Genomic DNA, 15,739 nt, shown 5'->3' on the forward strand with positions numbered 1-15,739 from the left:
GGCTTCGATATTAAATCCTGAATATATATATATATATATTTGAAATATTATCTCTTACACCGTCATTGAAATTTAAAAACTTTACCAATTACCATTAATGGGTTAGAAGGGTTGGCAATTTTTTTTTTTGAGTATAATTTAAAAAAAGATAAATTTTTTAATATCATCTGTAAAATTTAAAAATTTTTTATAAAATAATTTAAATTTTATTTTTTGAGATTTGTCTTAGAAGCCCTTAATTTTGTGAAAATTTTTGCAAATATATATGTACACTGACAAGAATCCACGTGTATATTTTTTATGATAAAATTCTAGCAAAAAAGAAAATTGCATCATATATACTCCAATTAGATATGTATTTCCTATGTCATCAATTCAAGCCACAAATCATGAGTACTTGTGCATCCAAAAAATAATCATAAGTAATTGTTTTTTACATGAATGTTGAAGATGTGACACGTGTCGTGTCATTACTCTGTCCCATGTGATGCATGCTTTTCATGTCAAATGATGTTAATTGTTGGCATGGTTTGCAATATCCACTAACCCCACTCCCATATAATAAATAAACAAAACTTTCCTTTTATTTTTCTTAGTAATTTTTTTTTATCTTCAATCAAATACAAATATAAAATTTAATCCAATTAATTTATATAATTATTTTTAAATAATAATATTTAATAAAGTTAAATTTGAACACATTATTTTTTCTTTATTCACATGCTGCTGTGGCTTTCTTTATATATAAAAAATTAAACCCAAGTCCCAAAAAAAAAAAAAATTGTTGCACCGTAAGTATTTTACCACTTTAGTAAAAACTATGCAACAGCAAACAATTCTGCTAAAAATATTGTTTAGAATTTGAAATTTGGAATTTGGAGTTTGTTTTATTTGTTAAAAAGTTACTATGTTGAACAAAAGAAAGGTCCAATCCTATCATCGACTATTTTTCGTGCATTTTTAATCTTGTACATTAATTCAACAATCTTTTCTATAACTAGAATGAGACACCCTCAGCTTACGAGGCCATTGGCCCATTATGTTAAGTTCAGTAGTCTATTGGAAAAGGTTTGCCAGATCTTTCTTTCGGCCATAGTTTTTTTATTTGTGCCCATAGTATTGAGGGTCGTCCACGAAATACATAGTTTTTTGTTTTGTCAGTGGCCTTCAGAATCCAACTCTTAAGCCTATCTATTTACAGAGCTGCAAAAAACAATAAATCATATCTTTAATCCTGGTCTTTAATTGATTAATAAATGAGAATGCCCTGTAGACCATAGGCTCAGCCGCCGAGGCAAGAAATATACAAGAAAATGGGGCTAAGAATATTTTGTCCCATCCAAGCTTATACAAATATCTTAGAGTATCAGATATCTATGTCCATGAATTGTTAATCCATTTTTAGGAGGCCAACTCAGCAAAGGAATGACCCGTCAAGAATTCCTAGTCCCATGCTTTGATCATACAGAAAGCTAAGGACAAATGGAAGAACCTGAGTGAACCTCTGTCGACGCTGCAAGGCCAAGATTGGAAGGAGTCGAAGTAGTACGCAAGAAGCGCGTTACAGTGATGAGAAGCCGGCCGGGGCGGCAAGAGGGTCTCTTCTTCCTTGTCTTTTCTTTTGATTTGCTTAACCTTCAAGCGATTCAATTCGCCGCCAAACTTCAACATACTGTAATTAACTTTTTAACTTGTTGAGGCGAAAGCCCTGAAATTTCCAACCGTGCAACTTGTTAATGAAATGAGGGAGGACTGATTGGTCATTTTAGATGGGCCGTCCCAATCCCATTGTCTTCGCGCCAGCACAAAAAATAGGTATTTCAGTTAATATCATCCTTCTCCTGCCCCTACTTCAATCCCTTCCCTCGAAAACTCTACACCCAAAAGCCTCTCTTGGAACTTTTTACTCTACACAACCGCTACCATTAGGCACTAGCACCATTTTGCGCAGCCATGGCCACCGCCGCCACTGGTGCTACATCATCACAAATCCTCCATCACACGACGGCCTTCACATCCGCAATACTTTCACAATCTGAGCTCCGCCACCACATTTTCTCCACCCTTCGCCGAAAACTTTCGTCCTCTGGTCAATTCACACTCAAACCTTTAAACCTCGCTGCTGAAACTCTAGAAAACGCCATTTCCACCTCTAATGCCTCCGTCCAATCCTCCTCTCTACGCCTTGCTCAAAAGCTCCTCTTTTCCCTTACTGAAACTACCTTCTCTTCTTTCCTTCTATCCCTCATTTACTCTCTCTCCGACCAACCCATCAAATCCTCCCTTAGTCTCCTACAAGTTTTCTATCTTGACCCTTCATTGGCTAGATCAGAACTAGCACCTACTCTTTTCGAGGAGCTCTTTCTTGTTCATTTTCTACCTGTTCTTCAATGGTTCAACGAACAGAGATCAATCATTTTATCATCTTTATCACAAAATGTGAATCATGATGCTGATGATTATTCGATAAATGATGTATCAGTGGTTATTCCATGCTCGAAATCATTATCAAAAATGAGTGGCGATCAAGCTTTAGAGCTAAAAGATTTAGAAAGAAGTTATGAAGATGTTCTTGATGAGAATTGCAAGGTTTTTGTTAAGTATTTCAAAGAGGTTTTGGAAAATAGTGATGTAAACAGATTGATTAGTCCACCGTCATTGGTATTGAAACAAAAAAAGAAACCTGAAGAGCTAGATTACCATATTGAAGATAAGAAGATCAAAACCAAGGAACTTGGATTGAAAAACGGACGGTATAATGTAATGCTGTTTAATACCCATATTTCTCCTTTAGTTGATTTTCCTCTTCAATTCTATTCACAGTCTTTTAACATTTGTTCATTACTATTACTTTACACTGCATTTGTTCTTATATATAGGAAATTTCCTCTGGTGAATTTGGTTCAAGTCCCTGTTGCATTTGTTCATGCATAAATATATTTCTTGCATATCAGTCTGTTAACCGAGTTTTTTTTTTCTCTAGATGCTTTGAAATTATTCTCCACTGTGTTTGTTTTGACAGTTTGCTGCATTATATTTGAATCAGTCAAACATAAGAGAATAGTATAAGAATAGTTAAAAAGTTGACTGGTCAGAGTGAGTAGTTTGTTTTGACAGTCTGGTGGATTATATTTGAATCAGTCAAACATAAGAGAATAGTATAAGAATAATAAAAAAGTTGAATGGTCAGAGTGAGTGTTGGATTTTTAGTTCACAGACCCAGGTTTAATCTCTTGCAGTCTCGCAAAAAAAAAAAAAAAAAGAGTAAGCAGCCAAAGATTCCATTATAATAATAATAATAATAACAACAACGAACTATTCTTGTGTTCGTGTGCCTAACATCTTCCGGGAGCTGGAGTATTGGCAGTGGAACCCCTGACAGCACCTTTAATCTATGGAACTATTATGGTTGAACTTGGTTCATTAGATCCAGACAGCTCCATGGATTAATAACAATAGTATTAATGCATCTTTACACATTAGATTGAAAGCTCTCTTGAGGAATTTAAATTTATAAATAGTGGGCCACTATTCTTTTTGTAATTTAATTCTTATAACATCATATGATTCCTTATGGTTTTCTTGACTGCATTTTCCCTATAACCAATTCAGCTTCCCATATATATATATTTTAAATTTCTTTAGTATATTCCAACTTGCACAAAATAGTTTGTAATTATGCCCATGATTTTTTTTTTCTTTCAAAAGTTATCATTATGGTATGTTGTGCACCGCATATTGTGGCTACAGCAGGTATTCAGAAGTAGGTTAGTAACTATTTGTCATTTTTGGTTAATGGATGCATGACTTTCTGTGTGAAAGCGGAGTTCACCGAATTCAGTTTGACAATTATTAGCTTAGTCCTGTTTGTTGCTCGATGTCAATGACTTATCCTTCAATTCATGCAGCCAATATGGGCTAAAGGAGAAAGGTCAGCTGAATCTTATAGCAGCAGCAAATCCCAGTCTCCACCATTTTATCCTCAGAGAGTCTCTCTAAATATCCTGAAAAAGCAAAATTCATTGACAACATCGTCCAATTTAAATTTTGATTCTGAACCGGAGTCTATTTCTGAGGACAATTCAGCCAACTCTTGTTCCTCAGAATCTGAAGCCGAGATGGAGGTAACTCCGATAAAAACATGAAAAGAAATCTCCACCTTGACTGATCCAACTATGCTGGTATTTTAGTTTTGAAATATTATGTTTGTGTCTTGTAGGGAAACAAGAGAGAAATTGCATTGTTGGAATATGGAATTGGAAAGAGCCTAAAACAAAAACAAAAGCAGCCAATTTTTGCTGATTCCAGTCGGTATGTAATATTGAAAATTAGCAATCATCTTTACATTGTCTACTTGGCTTTCTGATATTTGGATTCTTCCTGCTATCTATCAGCTCTCCGGATTATCTAATGGCAGATAATCACCCCCCTGGAAGTGGAAAACATACGCCTCCTAAGGATTTTGTATGCCCCATCACAAGCCATTTATTTGATGATCCAGTCACCCTTGAGACGGGTCAGACATATGAACGCAGAGCAATCCAGGAATGGCTGGAACGAGGAAACTCAACATGTCCAATTACCCGCCAGAATCTACATAGCACTCAGCTGCCTAAAACAAATTATGTACTCAAGAGGCTTATCGCGAGCTGGCAAGAGAAGAATCCAGGTCCAGTCCCACATCAGTCTGAGAATCATCAAGATGTAGAAACCGAGCCAATGATCAAGTCAATAGTTCCCGCAGCATTTCCTAATTGTGTTATAAGCCAAGCGACCAAAGATAGAACTGTCAGTGAGTTACGCCAAGCGATGACTAATCTTTGTATGTCTGAAATTCTGAAGGAGTCAGAAAGGGCTGTCCTCCAAATAGAGAGGTTTTGGCAAGATATAAATATAGAACCAGATATCCTAATTATGCTCTCAAAACCTCCAGTAATCAATGGACTTGTGGAGATCCTTTTCAATTCTGTCGACCTCCACGTGCTGAAAGCCACTTTTTTTCTCCTGTGTGAACTGGGGTCAAGAGATAAAGCAGTGATCAATACCCTTATCCGAGTTGACTCTGATGTAGAACGTATTGTGGCTCTATTTAAGGAAGGGTTGGAGGAGGCAGTTGTGCTAATATATCTGTTACGACCTTCAACCACTGGCCTAGTGGAGATGGATGTAGTGGAGTCCCTCCTAGCAGTTTTAAAGGAGAGAGACAATGATTTGCTTAAAATGTGTTTGAAGTCAAAAACAGCTTCTGTTCTCTTATTGCGACAAATTCTTCAGAGCAATGAAGAGAATGTTGCATCTTCTCTTATCAGTAGAATCGTTTGTTCAAAAGTGATTGAAAGTATTGTTGGCAGCTTGGAAGCTGAATGTGCAGCTGAGAGGATTGCTGCAGTTGGTATCTTACGAAGATGCATACAGGGAGATGGTAAATGCAGAAATATCATAGCCGATAAAGCACAGTTGGCTCCAGTTTTAGAAAGCTTCATAGGCGCAAGATATGAAGAACGATTTGAGATAGTTTACTTTTTCTCTGAGTTAGTCAAATTAAACAGGTACATTTATATTTGTGTTACTTGATATACATTAATATCACATTTCTTGCCGATGAATCTTGAAATAATGCCTGCATGAATGACTTTTTAGTATATGGTTTAATCCAGGAGGACATTCAATGAGCAAGTTCTCAACATTATTAGGGATGAAGGTGCTTTTAGTACAATGCACACTCTCCTGGTTTATTTACAGACAGCACCCCAAGACCAATGTCCTATTGTGGCGGGTCTCCTTCTCCAACTTGATCTCCTGGTTTGGACCTGAGATCTCTCTCCAGAATTTAATATATGAGAAATCTGTATCTATAGGCTTTAGGATTTGTTTTTGTTTCATGCAGTAATTGACTTCAATAATCTTTCAAAATTGCTTGGATGGTTACATCTTTTTAGATGGTAGCATTAAACTAATACTAGATATCTTGCTTTATAGGTTGAGCCAAGAAAGATGAGTATATACCGTGAAGAAGCAATAGATACTCTCATTTCTTGCCTCAGAAATAAAGAATTCCCTGCTGCTCAAATTGCAGCTGCAGAGACAATTGTATCACTGCAGGGAAGGTTCACTGGCTCAGGGAAGCCCCTTACACGACCTTTTCTTCTAAAACGTGCCGGACTTGAGAAAAATTACAGAAATCTCATGTGGACAGAGCAGCTACGCAACAATCCTAGAGACTTTGAAGATATATCTGTGAGTCTTTTGAAAAATAGTGCAAACTGGTTTTGGATAGTTTAGCATATTGCGGCTATCACATTCTTTTCATTTTTTTCTTTTGCCACTTTAATTGGCAATGGCATCAGCAGGAAGAAGAGAAGGCAGCTGATGCTTGGGAAAGACAAATGGCATTTGTTTTAGTAAGTCATGAATTTGGTCTGCTCTTTGAAGCTTTAGCAGAAGGGTTGAAGAGCAGATCTGCAGAGCTATATTCAGCGTGCTTTGTGGCAGCAACATGGCTCGTATACATGCTCGGTGTTATTCCAGACACAGGTATAAGAGGAGCAGCCCGAGTCTGCCTATTCAAGCACTTTATATCGATATTCAAGTCTGCAAAGGACATTGAAGACAGAACACTTTCCTTATTGGCTCTCAAATGCTTCATTCATGACCCTGGTAGGTTTTATTTTTTGAAGTAAAATATATATATATATATATATTGATGCATATGTGCTTAAAATCTTCATTAGAATGCTCTCAGGTATCCCTTTGAGCTTGAAATCCTTATTTTCCTTTCTTCTCATCTTGTGGCTGTCTTTTGGTGCCATGAGGATAAGAATAATGACTTCTTTTTCATAGCATATAGTGGATAGAGCAATTTATAGTGAATTTTCTGTGATGGAAATTAATCACCACTTCATTGCTCAGATCTATTAGTGAATTTAGCTCTGAAGCTGATTATCTGAATTTCAGAAGGACAGCATGATCTGACTTCACATATGAAGGACATTTTGAAAGGTCTAAGAGATCTTAGGAAATCCTCCCCTCTGGCAATTGAAATTATGAAATTTCTCTCTGAAGGACAAGATTGCAGTGCTGTAAGTTTGTTAAACTTCTGAATTAATAATCCCAGAAAAAAAATGAAGTATCTAAGAAAATTGTCTATTTCTGCTGTGCTGTAGGACTTGTGGAATCATAAAGAATTAGTTCAAGTAGACTCCAGTGAAAATGGAGAAGTATTGTCAATTGTTAGTTTCAACGACAAACTCTTTTCAGGTCATTCAGATGGGACTATAAAGGTAATGCTGTGATCAGACATTATATTTCACAATTCCTGCATTGATATTTGGTAATTATATCATGATACAAGTTTAGCACTGATCCAGATAATTACCTCACCTGACTATAAAATAGAGTCTTGACTCTATATTTGATAAACTAAACCACTTAAGTGTGAACTCATTAAGACAATTTTTAAACTGCAAACTTCATTCTTTCTGAAACTGTACCTGGTAGAAAGTAATGAAACTTGAGTTTGATTGTTCTGTTCAAACTTTGAAGGTCTGGAGCGGTAGAGGCAGCATTCTTCATCTTGTCCAAGAAATTCGAGAACATACCAAGGCTGTTACAAGCTTGTATATTCTACAATCTGGGGAAAGATTATATAGTGGTTCACTCGATAAAACTGCAAGGGTATGCTCGTCCTTCTGCAAGATTACATCCACTCCGTGGCCAAACTGATACAATTTGTGTGTTATATGAGCAGGTCTGGTCCATTAGTAATGAACTAATACATTGTGTACAAGTACATGATATGAAGGATCAGGTTCATAACTTAGTTGTCGCCAACAGCATTTCATGCTTCATTCCCCAAGGAGCTGGTGTCAAGGTATCGGATCATTTCACTCTTCCTCTTTGTGCTGGGTATCATTTCATGCTTCATTTCAGAAGGAGTGGACCTATATTCTTAGCTTTCTGCATCTGAAGGGGGAACTTTAATGTGCAACTGAGTTTAAGCTTTTTTCCCCTACCCGTTGCAGGTTCACGCATGGAATGGACAATCAAAACTATTGAATCAAAATAAATACATCAAGTGCTTGGCTCTTGTCCATGGAAGATTATATTGTGGATGCCATGATAACAGTATCCAGGTATAAGGTTACTTTCACAAAATTAAAAGTATCCAGCTTTTCTGGACACACTGTTTTTCATCCTATTGAGTCATTAAATGAAAAAAAATTTTTCCAGGAACTTGATTTGGCATCAGGAACACTCAGCACCATTCAAAGTGGTTCTAGAAAATTACTAGGCAAAGCACATCCTATCCATGCACTCCAGGTTCACAATGGAGTGATATATTCCGCCAGCACTGCCTTTGATGGAGTAGCTGTGAAGGTTTCATTCTCAGTTTTGCTACCCCTTCTTTAGCTTTTCTTTTCTTCATGTTGGTGACAAGCAATCACTTCTACTTTCTTTTGTTTTTCCTCCAAAGATTTGGAGCACTACAAATTACAATGTGGTAGGATCACTGCCAACTACTTCAGAAGTGAGGTCCATGGCAATAAGCTCAGAGCTGATATACTTGGGATGCAAAGGAGGAATTGTGGAAGTTTGGGATCAGGAAAAACAAACTAGAACTGAAATACTGCAGATAGGAACTAGTCGTAAAGTTCTTTGTATGACTCTGGATGCTACCGAAGATATCTTATTTGTCGGAACATCTGATGGTCGAATTCAGGTAAAAAAATTCTTCCCTCTTGACTTCAACAAATCTTGACGTATGCCTCAACCTTCAACCATTCAACCATTCACCATAGTTGAATTATTTGCTGTGAGAGTTTACTGTCAAAACTTATTTGCTCTGCAGGCATGGGGATTGAGTTAAAAAGCTGAAAAAAAAAGGACAAAGGATGCTGTAAACTATGGAGAACACAATGATTATAAAACCATTTGGAAGCATAATAATTCCACTGAAAATTTTTTGCTGCCTACAAAATAATAGACTTCTTGACTGATTGAAGATATGCTTTGCACCATTCAAATAGCCATCTTTGGAAAAAAGCGTCCACATTTCAAATTCATTTCTTGAAAATTGTATATAATTAATCAACCTCAATCTGAAATGTTGTTGTCATTCTATTACTTTGCTCCAAATTGAATTGCAGGTTTTGGTGACAAATAGTAATTCTTTAACATTGTACTTATGTAAATGAACAATTATAATTATAAATTTTATCTCGAATCCTTTGCATTATTGGAGAAAATTCTGCAAAATTTCTAAAACTGACAATTGACAAAAATGACATATGCTTTGTAAGATTTAAATTCAATTGTCACCGCCAATAATTTTCTTTGATGAGTGACATGAAGATATTATGTATTATGGAATACTAATAATCACACTAATTTATATTTGATACATTATCAATGTATAAATTTTATTTATCATCAATAAATTAAATGATAATAATTAACTAATGAGCAAATATCAACCTTTAAAATAAATATACATAAATTAAAATAATTTATTTATTAATAAGTTATTAGCATCAGATTTATTTTATTAATTAATTATCATCATCTGATTCATTGATAATATATAAAATTTATACACTTATACACCGATAATATATTAAATATAAATTATAATCAAACATATTGAACGTCTTTTTTTGGTACAAGAGAATTAGAGAATAACATATAATAGTATTTTTTTATTTATAAATCTTATTTTCTCCATTTCATTAAATTTTGAAAGATCAATCAATCTAAAATTTTTAATACTCAATCCAGATTCTTAAAAATGGAATTTCTCATTCAAATGTTTAATTATAAATATTTAAATATATTAATTCCTATAGTTCCCTAGTATAAGCACGTGTCTCATTCTGATCTAAGTTCCACAGAAAAAATGAGACTGGCAGTAACTGATTCCGATTCTTTTTCTCTATTCCAAGTTAAAGAAACTTATTCAAAGTCAAAATAATAAGGAAAATATTTTCCATCAATAAAACCCTATTGGTAACAAATAAAACCCACAAACAATTATTGCCGCTCCCGCTTTTCAAATAGAGAAATCAAAGCCACGGTCTTTACATTTTCAGCAATTCTTTTCATAAAAAACCCAGAAAAAAACTCAGAGAAAATGGAGTCCATAACTTCAGCAGTAGAGAAAGTAAAAGGGCTCGCTCAGGAATTCGTTAAAGGCCGCGAATCTTCGTCTCGCCGCAAACCGGTATTAAAATTTTCAGTATAATCTCTATTTCTCTCTGTTTTTCTTTTACTGATTCTAATCTTTTTCTTCTTTTTCTTTTTCAAGGTTGAAATCTTGAAGCGGCTACAGCGAGAGTCATTTTCTGAATTGATGAAACTCCGAGACCGACAAGAGAAAGTCGAGCGTTTACTTTCATTTTACAAAGCATCAAAGACGAATCCATTCCAAGAATCAAATACCCTTTTGAGAGGGGAAGTTGATCTTCTTGGAGCCGTATTGTTAATGTCCAAGGTTGATGAGGAACATTGGGATGGGGTTGATCGGGCAGGAATCAGAACTGGGGTTGATTCCAGGTTTAGATTTGAAACAACTGTTAGGGATAAAGATTCTGTTGGGGTTGAGTTTGTGGCTAATCAGAAAAGTGTTGGAAGTAATGGTGGTGATGTATATGGAACTTCACTTTCGCTGTCTAAGTTGTTTTATAAAGCAAATGCTGGTGATTGGTTTTCTGCTATCGCAATTCCATTTGGAGCTCAGTTTAGAGATTTGGGTGTTGCCTCAGACTTTTCCCGTCAGGTACAATCCGCTAGACCTTGGATTACATTATAGGAGATAGTTCTCATTTTCCCTAAGCCCCCCATTGTTCCCAAGATTCAAACATGAGACCTGGAGTCTCAAGTTTTAACCATTGCAATGTCTTACAGGCGCTCACTGTTAGTTCATCTATATGTTTACAATGTTGAGAATTGTTTTAATTTAATTGTGCAAAATATCTATTTTTAATGTAATGTTCTTTACATTCCATTTTATTGAGTTGCATTTATTTGTATGAATTTTACTGTTATTACCTGTTCAGAGCTCAGAGTCCTTAATTGATATGAACTTTAAGTTATTGTCCTGAACTCTTTTCTGTATTAACCTGGATTTTATTTGTTGTCTAGGAGGAAAAGGGCCTCACTGATTTATCATTTGGGCCACCCCTGTTGCATCAGCATAATGGAGGTGCCATTGGGGTGACAGTGAGAAAGTCAAATATCATTGCTTCGCTGGCTCAATCTGTCTCTGGCATGAGAAATGAACATTGCTTCAGTACTTTTGGACAAGTCGTTTATCAACTTCCAATAGGATTGAAATTCTCATTTTTAGGCCTGCACCGAGGGCCTAAATTGGCAAATCGTAATGTCCACATTGGAGCCCTTGCTATTCCCGTTGGATTTTCTAGACATGTTGAAGATGATGATACAATGGGTGAACCATCTTCTCCACCTTTGACTACAAACACCCTGGAAACTGGATCTATTGCCCTGAAGCTGGAGTCAGAACTTGATGAATACGGAAGACTTGCAGGTTGGATTGAAATGAAACAAGCAAATCCAAAACATTTACAATGGGCTGTCAATTTCTCTGATTTTTCTGAAGATGGATTTGGCTGGGGTATGAGTCTTGGTGGGATTGTTGAAGGTCCAAGAAACTGGGACCACTTTCAGGTTGAATCCTATGTAAAATTTAACCCAAGTAAGAGATTTAGCTTGAAGCCAGGCGTTGCATATATTGTGGATGGAAATTCCCGAACCCTGGCCCTTGTTCTTCGGTCTAACTGGTCCCTCTGATTGCCACCGTCCCTGAGGTAGTATCTTTTAGGAGGTTCTGTTTTTTCTGGAAGGCCATACATTTTGGGGAAGTTCCCTTTTCTCTTCAGGTGTATACTTGTTGGAGCCATTGCCTTTTTCAGTCTTAGATAAGAACATGCTTTTCTGGATATACTCCATATAGATGTCAAGATGTCATTGCAATCTCACATGCAAGTTACTGTCAGGAACTCAGGATAATCTCAAGACTTTTCAAGTTTGATTTGTTATGCTAATGAGACATTTGAGAAGGTTGCAATCTTGAGCATTGAAGCATATATGATCTTGCACCTAATGAATCATCAAAAGTTAAATCCCATTGGAGCAAACATATTGTTCATTTGATCAGCCATTTGAAATTTCTTGCCTGCCCTGGGGGCCTCCTTGTTGGTTCATACTGTCATTTAATTTCTCTGGGATCAGTCGTTAGTTAGTCCTTGTGTCAGGAAGCTAATTTGCTAAAGTTCCTCAAATTTTTACATGGTAGAACAAAATTTGAGGTTTATGCTCAGAGATTGACCTTTACTGGTATACTCGGAAGAAATCAAATCTTTGTGACAAAAAGGGCTTAATAATGTGCTTGTTAACACGGCAATGCAGTTCTTTCTAATGCCAATCTGTTGGAGAAAGTAATTAGTACATGCAATCTGGGGAAATATAAGGTCTGATTGAAGATTACCAAGTATTGGTAGGAAGCTATAAGTCAAGGTACTAGGTTTTCACTTTTACCTTGTTGCTTGAGGAATTTTAGTTCAGGTATTATTCACCCATAACTCATCACATATGATTTCAAGTTTGTATCAGCTTTGATACCATGCTATTTGTTACCCTGCATGTGATTATTAACTGGTAATTCTACCAGGCACCCACATCATGTTCTTAATTGTTGTGATAAATGTTGCAACATTTTGTCTCTTACGGGAGCGATTGTGGTTGACACTTAATAGCAATACAATGAAAAATAAAATCTTCATATCCTAATTTCAACTAACAAATAATAAAAAGTTGTTTTGTCTCCAAAGCCAGTCCAGTTGGTGCTTTCTATTGTCATTTATTCTTACTCTAGGAGCTGGTGGCACTAGCCCATGTTGCTTGATCATGTTCTAATCATTTTCTTACAATTGAGGGGATCTTGCAGAGCTGCTTCAACTGGTATTGTGATTTTATTACTGTGGTAGTTTATATTCAATATGATCCTTGAGTTCTTCCTTGCATAAAACACAAGTCATAGTGTCACTGTCACGGACCTAAAGAAGAGTTCTGAATCTCACATCGAACATAATAGGAAGGTCATAGGAAGGTCACTGAGGTATAAAAGGGTTTACATTATCTCCGACTTGTGAGGCGTTTTTTGTAGGATAAAATCGTGAGGTCAAGGGGATCAGAGCGGATAATATCTCACAATGATATGAACCGTAACGGTTAAGTTGATTCGGAACGTCGAAAAGATGAATGTTCGGATCCCAAAGTTGCGCAGGTCCGAAACTTAAGTCTCAACTACTATCAATAGTGGCGGCATGGAGGAAAGATCAATCACCTCACGTTGCCACCGTAGGATTCAGATGGATACGACAATCCCAAAGGTTAAAAGCTGAATGCAGCAACGTAGAAACCAAGGTATAGAGTAATTGATGATACGTATGACATGATACTATAATTGGTCAGTTGTAAAATCTTACTAAAGCAGTCTAATAATCGAGAATATATATATATATATATATATATGTATGTATGTATATATAAAGCAGCCGACTCTTAACAATTAAAAAATGCTACTCCGTATAGTATACGTGGGTGACGGTTTGGTGCCTTCCCATTGTCCCTAAGGAGGCATTTTGTATTTGAGGACTTGGAGTTGGACCGGTGGTTGGGGCCCTCTACACACGCGGTCAGCACAGGCAAGCCCAAGTCAATCCACACCAAAAGGGTATTTCAGTAAACTTGGAAGTAATTTTGATCAGGTGGCGGAATGTAATTGCAAATTTATTTTGGGATCACCGCATTGATTTTATCTCCCAGAACTTTGGTTTGCGGATCTCAAATGTAGTTCAAATCCAGTTAATAGATCTTTGTAAAAAGAAGAGTCCCTAAAACCCTATAAATTCTCCCGACTCTTTTACTCTTTTTATTGTGACGCTGCGTTCCAGCTCTTATCCCGTCCGATCAACAGTCTCAACGGCCTCACATATCCAATGGCTCCAATTGCAGTCGGTGACGTGCTACCGGACGGTTCTCTCTCCTACTTCGATGCAGAGGATAACCTCCAGAAGGTGTCCGTACACTCCCTCGCCGCTGGTAAAAAGGTCATCCTTTTTGGCGTTCCCGGTGCCTTTACCCCTACTTGCAGGTAATAATTCTCTTCATCCTCTCATGTTTTAACCGTTTTCTTCCTGTAAAGGGGCCGATTATTTTTTAGTGGATATTTTCATGGAGGGTTTTGATTTTGGTGTGACACAGCTTGAAACATGTGCCTGGGTTCATCGAGAAAGCGGAAGAGCTTAAATCCAAGGGTGTTGATGAGATCATTTGCATTAGCGGTAATTTTTTATTTTGTCACTTTCTCTTAATATTTTTAATAATGTTTTACTTTAATTACATAATTCATTTTTTATTCTGGCCATCACTTTAATTATATGTTCAATTAGCATCAGATTAGTCTTTTTTTTTTTTTTTTTTTTTTTTTTTTGCTTATTTCAATAGAGTGAAAAAGTTGAAAAAAATTTAAAATCAAGGGATATATTGTGTGCTGAAAATATATTGTATATAGAATGCTGAAGTCATTGCTATGATAAAATCTTCATTTCCTGATTAAGAAAAGAAAATTGTGTTCTTAAAGTAGAAAGTAAATTTGGGTTTTTATAGAAAAGTAGATATGCAATTTTGTCCATGATAAAATGCAGAATTAGTACTTTTATTTTAGGTCTTTGTTTGTTTTATTTTTTCTTAATTAGTATAATTTTATTAGTATTTACTTTTGTATTATGGTTACATTGGAGGAAATAAAAAGTAATAATCTTACTATCAAACAGACTGTTGTTTTGCCTTATGAAATGTTTTTCAATGAAAATCTTTTTTGTTTTATTCTGTTGGTTCGATTTTAGTTTTTAGTTTCAATGCAAATTACATTATCTTTCCTCATTTCTCAGTTGACAATTAAGAATCGGTAGCATTTTAAGTTCCTATCTTCATTTGAATAATATATCATTAAAAAATTCTCTTTGAAAAGTTATTGGAATTTGAAATTATAGAAAGTTTGTTGAAAAAAAAAATTACAAGGAGTAGAATGAAAAACCTATGGTTTCTGATACTTGATTACCAGATTTGGCTTTAGACTATTGACAGAGATTACATTTTCTCGTGTTTGAAGGTAAGGAGACTTAGGTCCGGCTTTGTAGTATTTGAAAAGTCCTGTAATTTGACTTTAGTATTGAATTGAATTTGCAGTGAATGACCCCTTTGTCATGAAGGCATGGGCCAAAACTTACCCTGAGAACAAGGATGTCAAGTTTCTGGCTGATGGTTCAGCAACTTACACGCATGCTCTTGGCCTTGAGCTTGACCTTGGTGAGAAAGGGCTTGGCACTCGTTCTAGGAGGTTTGCTCTGCTGGTCGAGGACCTCAACGTGAAGGCTGCAAACATCGAATCTGGAGGAGAATTTACCATCTCCAGTGCTGATGACATCGTTAAAGCTCTTTAGGGTTGCTTTGTCCACAGAGGTGTCTTGTCTTGCCATGGAATTCCTAGCCATCTTCGTAAACTATCTTTGTTTATACTAGTGGCTACTAATATGGATTGTTTTATGTAGCACTTGATGGTTATGGTAATAACAGATACCTTTCTTCAATTTCTTTCAATTGTGTGGCATGATGAGAATGTTATGTGTGATGCCATAGTCTGGCATGGTAAGAAGAATTC

At 36.0% G+C, this 15,739-nt stretch overlaps 3 protein-coding genes across 4 annotated transcripts; all 3 read left to right on the top strand.

The window, feature by feature from the left end:
• Nucleotides 1-1,462: 1,462 nt before the first annotated feature.
• On the top strand, nucleotides 1,463-8,958 carry LOC111303192 (putative E3 ubiquitin-protein ligase LIN-1). Of its 2 annotated transcripts, none has more exons than XM_022899286.2 (15): nucleotides 1,463-2,760; nucleotides 3,909-4,124; nucleotides 4,220-4,311; nucleotides 4,395-5,549; nucleotides 5,658-5,802; nucleotides 5,980-6,237; nucleotides 6,348-6,657; nucleotides 6,955-7,079; nucleotides 7,164-7,280; nucleotides 7,543-7,674; nucleotides 7,748-7,870; nucleotides 8,022-8,132; nucleotides 8,230-8,376; nucleotides 8,474-8,719; nucleotides 8,849-8,958. In XM_022899286.2, exons 1-15 carry the CDS (start codon nucleotides 1,954-1,956, stop codon nucleotides 8,864-8,866), a joined length of 4,002 nt encoding a protein of 1,333 aa, XP_022755021.2. In that variant the 5' UTR covers nucleotides 1,463-1,953; the 3' UTR covers nucleotides 8,867-8,958. The 2 variants fall into 2 exon arrangements, with proteins under 2 accessions (XP_022755021.2, XP_022755022.2); XM_022899287.2 differs by having other exon boundaries at nucleotides 1,832-2,760; nucleotides 6,351-6,657.
• Nucleotides 8,959-9,928: 970 nt separating this feature from the next.
• Nucleotides 9,929-12,844, top strand: LOC111303194 (uncharacterized). The gene is made up of 3 exons (XM_022899289.2): nucleotides 9,929-10,216; nucleotides 10,301-10,771; nucleotides 11,137-12,844. Exons 1-3 carry the CDS (start codon nucleotides 10,127-10,129, stop codon nucleotides 11,803-11,805), a joined length of 1,230 nt encoding a protein of 409 aa, XP_022755024.2. The 5' UTR covers nucleotides 9,929-10,126; the 3' UTR covers nucleotides 11,806-12,844.
• A 1,109-nt stretch (nucleotides 12,845-13,953) lies between these two features.
• LOC111303196 (peroxiredoxin-2-like) lies at nucleotides 13,954-15,668 on the top strand. The gene is made up of 3 exons (XM_022899290.2): nucleotides 13,954-14,170; nucleotides 14,281-14,360; nucleotides 15,268-15,668. The coding sequence occupies exons 1-3, from the start codon at nucleotides 14,016-14,018 to the stop codon at nucleotides 15,519-15,521; spliced, it is 489 nt and encodes a 162-aa protein (XP_022755025.2). The 5' UTR covers nucleotides 13,954-14,015; the 3' UTR covers nucleotides 15,522-15,668.
• The last annotated feature ends 71 nt before the right edge of the window (nucleotides 15,669-15,739 follow it).

The sequence above is a fragment of the Durio zibethinus genome, chromosome 13, assembly GCF_047325235.1.
Source record: "Durio zibethinus cultivar Kanyao isolate XHJ-2024 chromosome 13, ASM4732523v1, whole genome shotgun sequence".
NCBI lineage: Eukaryota > Viridiplantae > Streptophyta > Magnoliopsida > Malvales > Malvaceae > Durio > Durio zibethinus.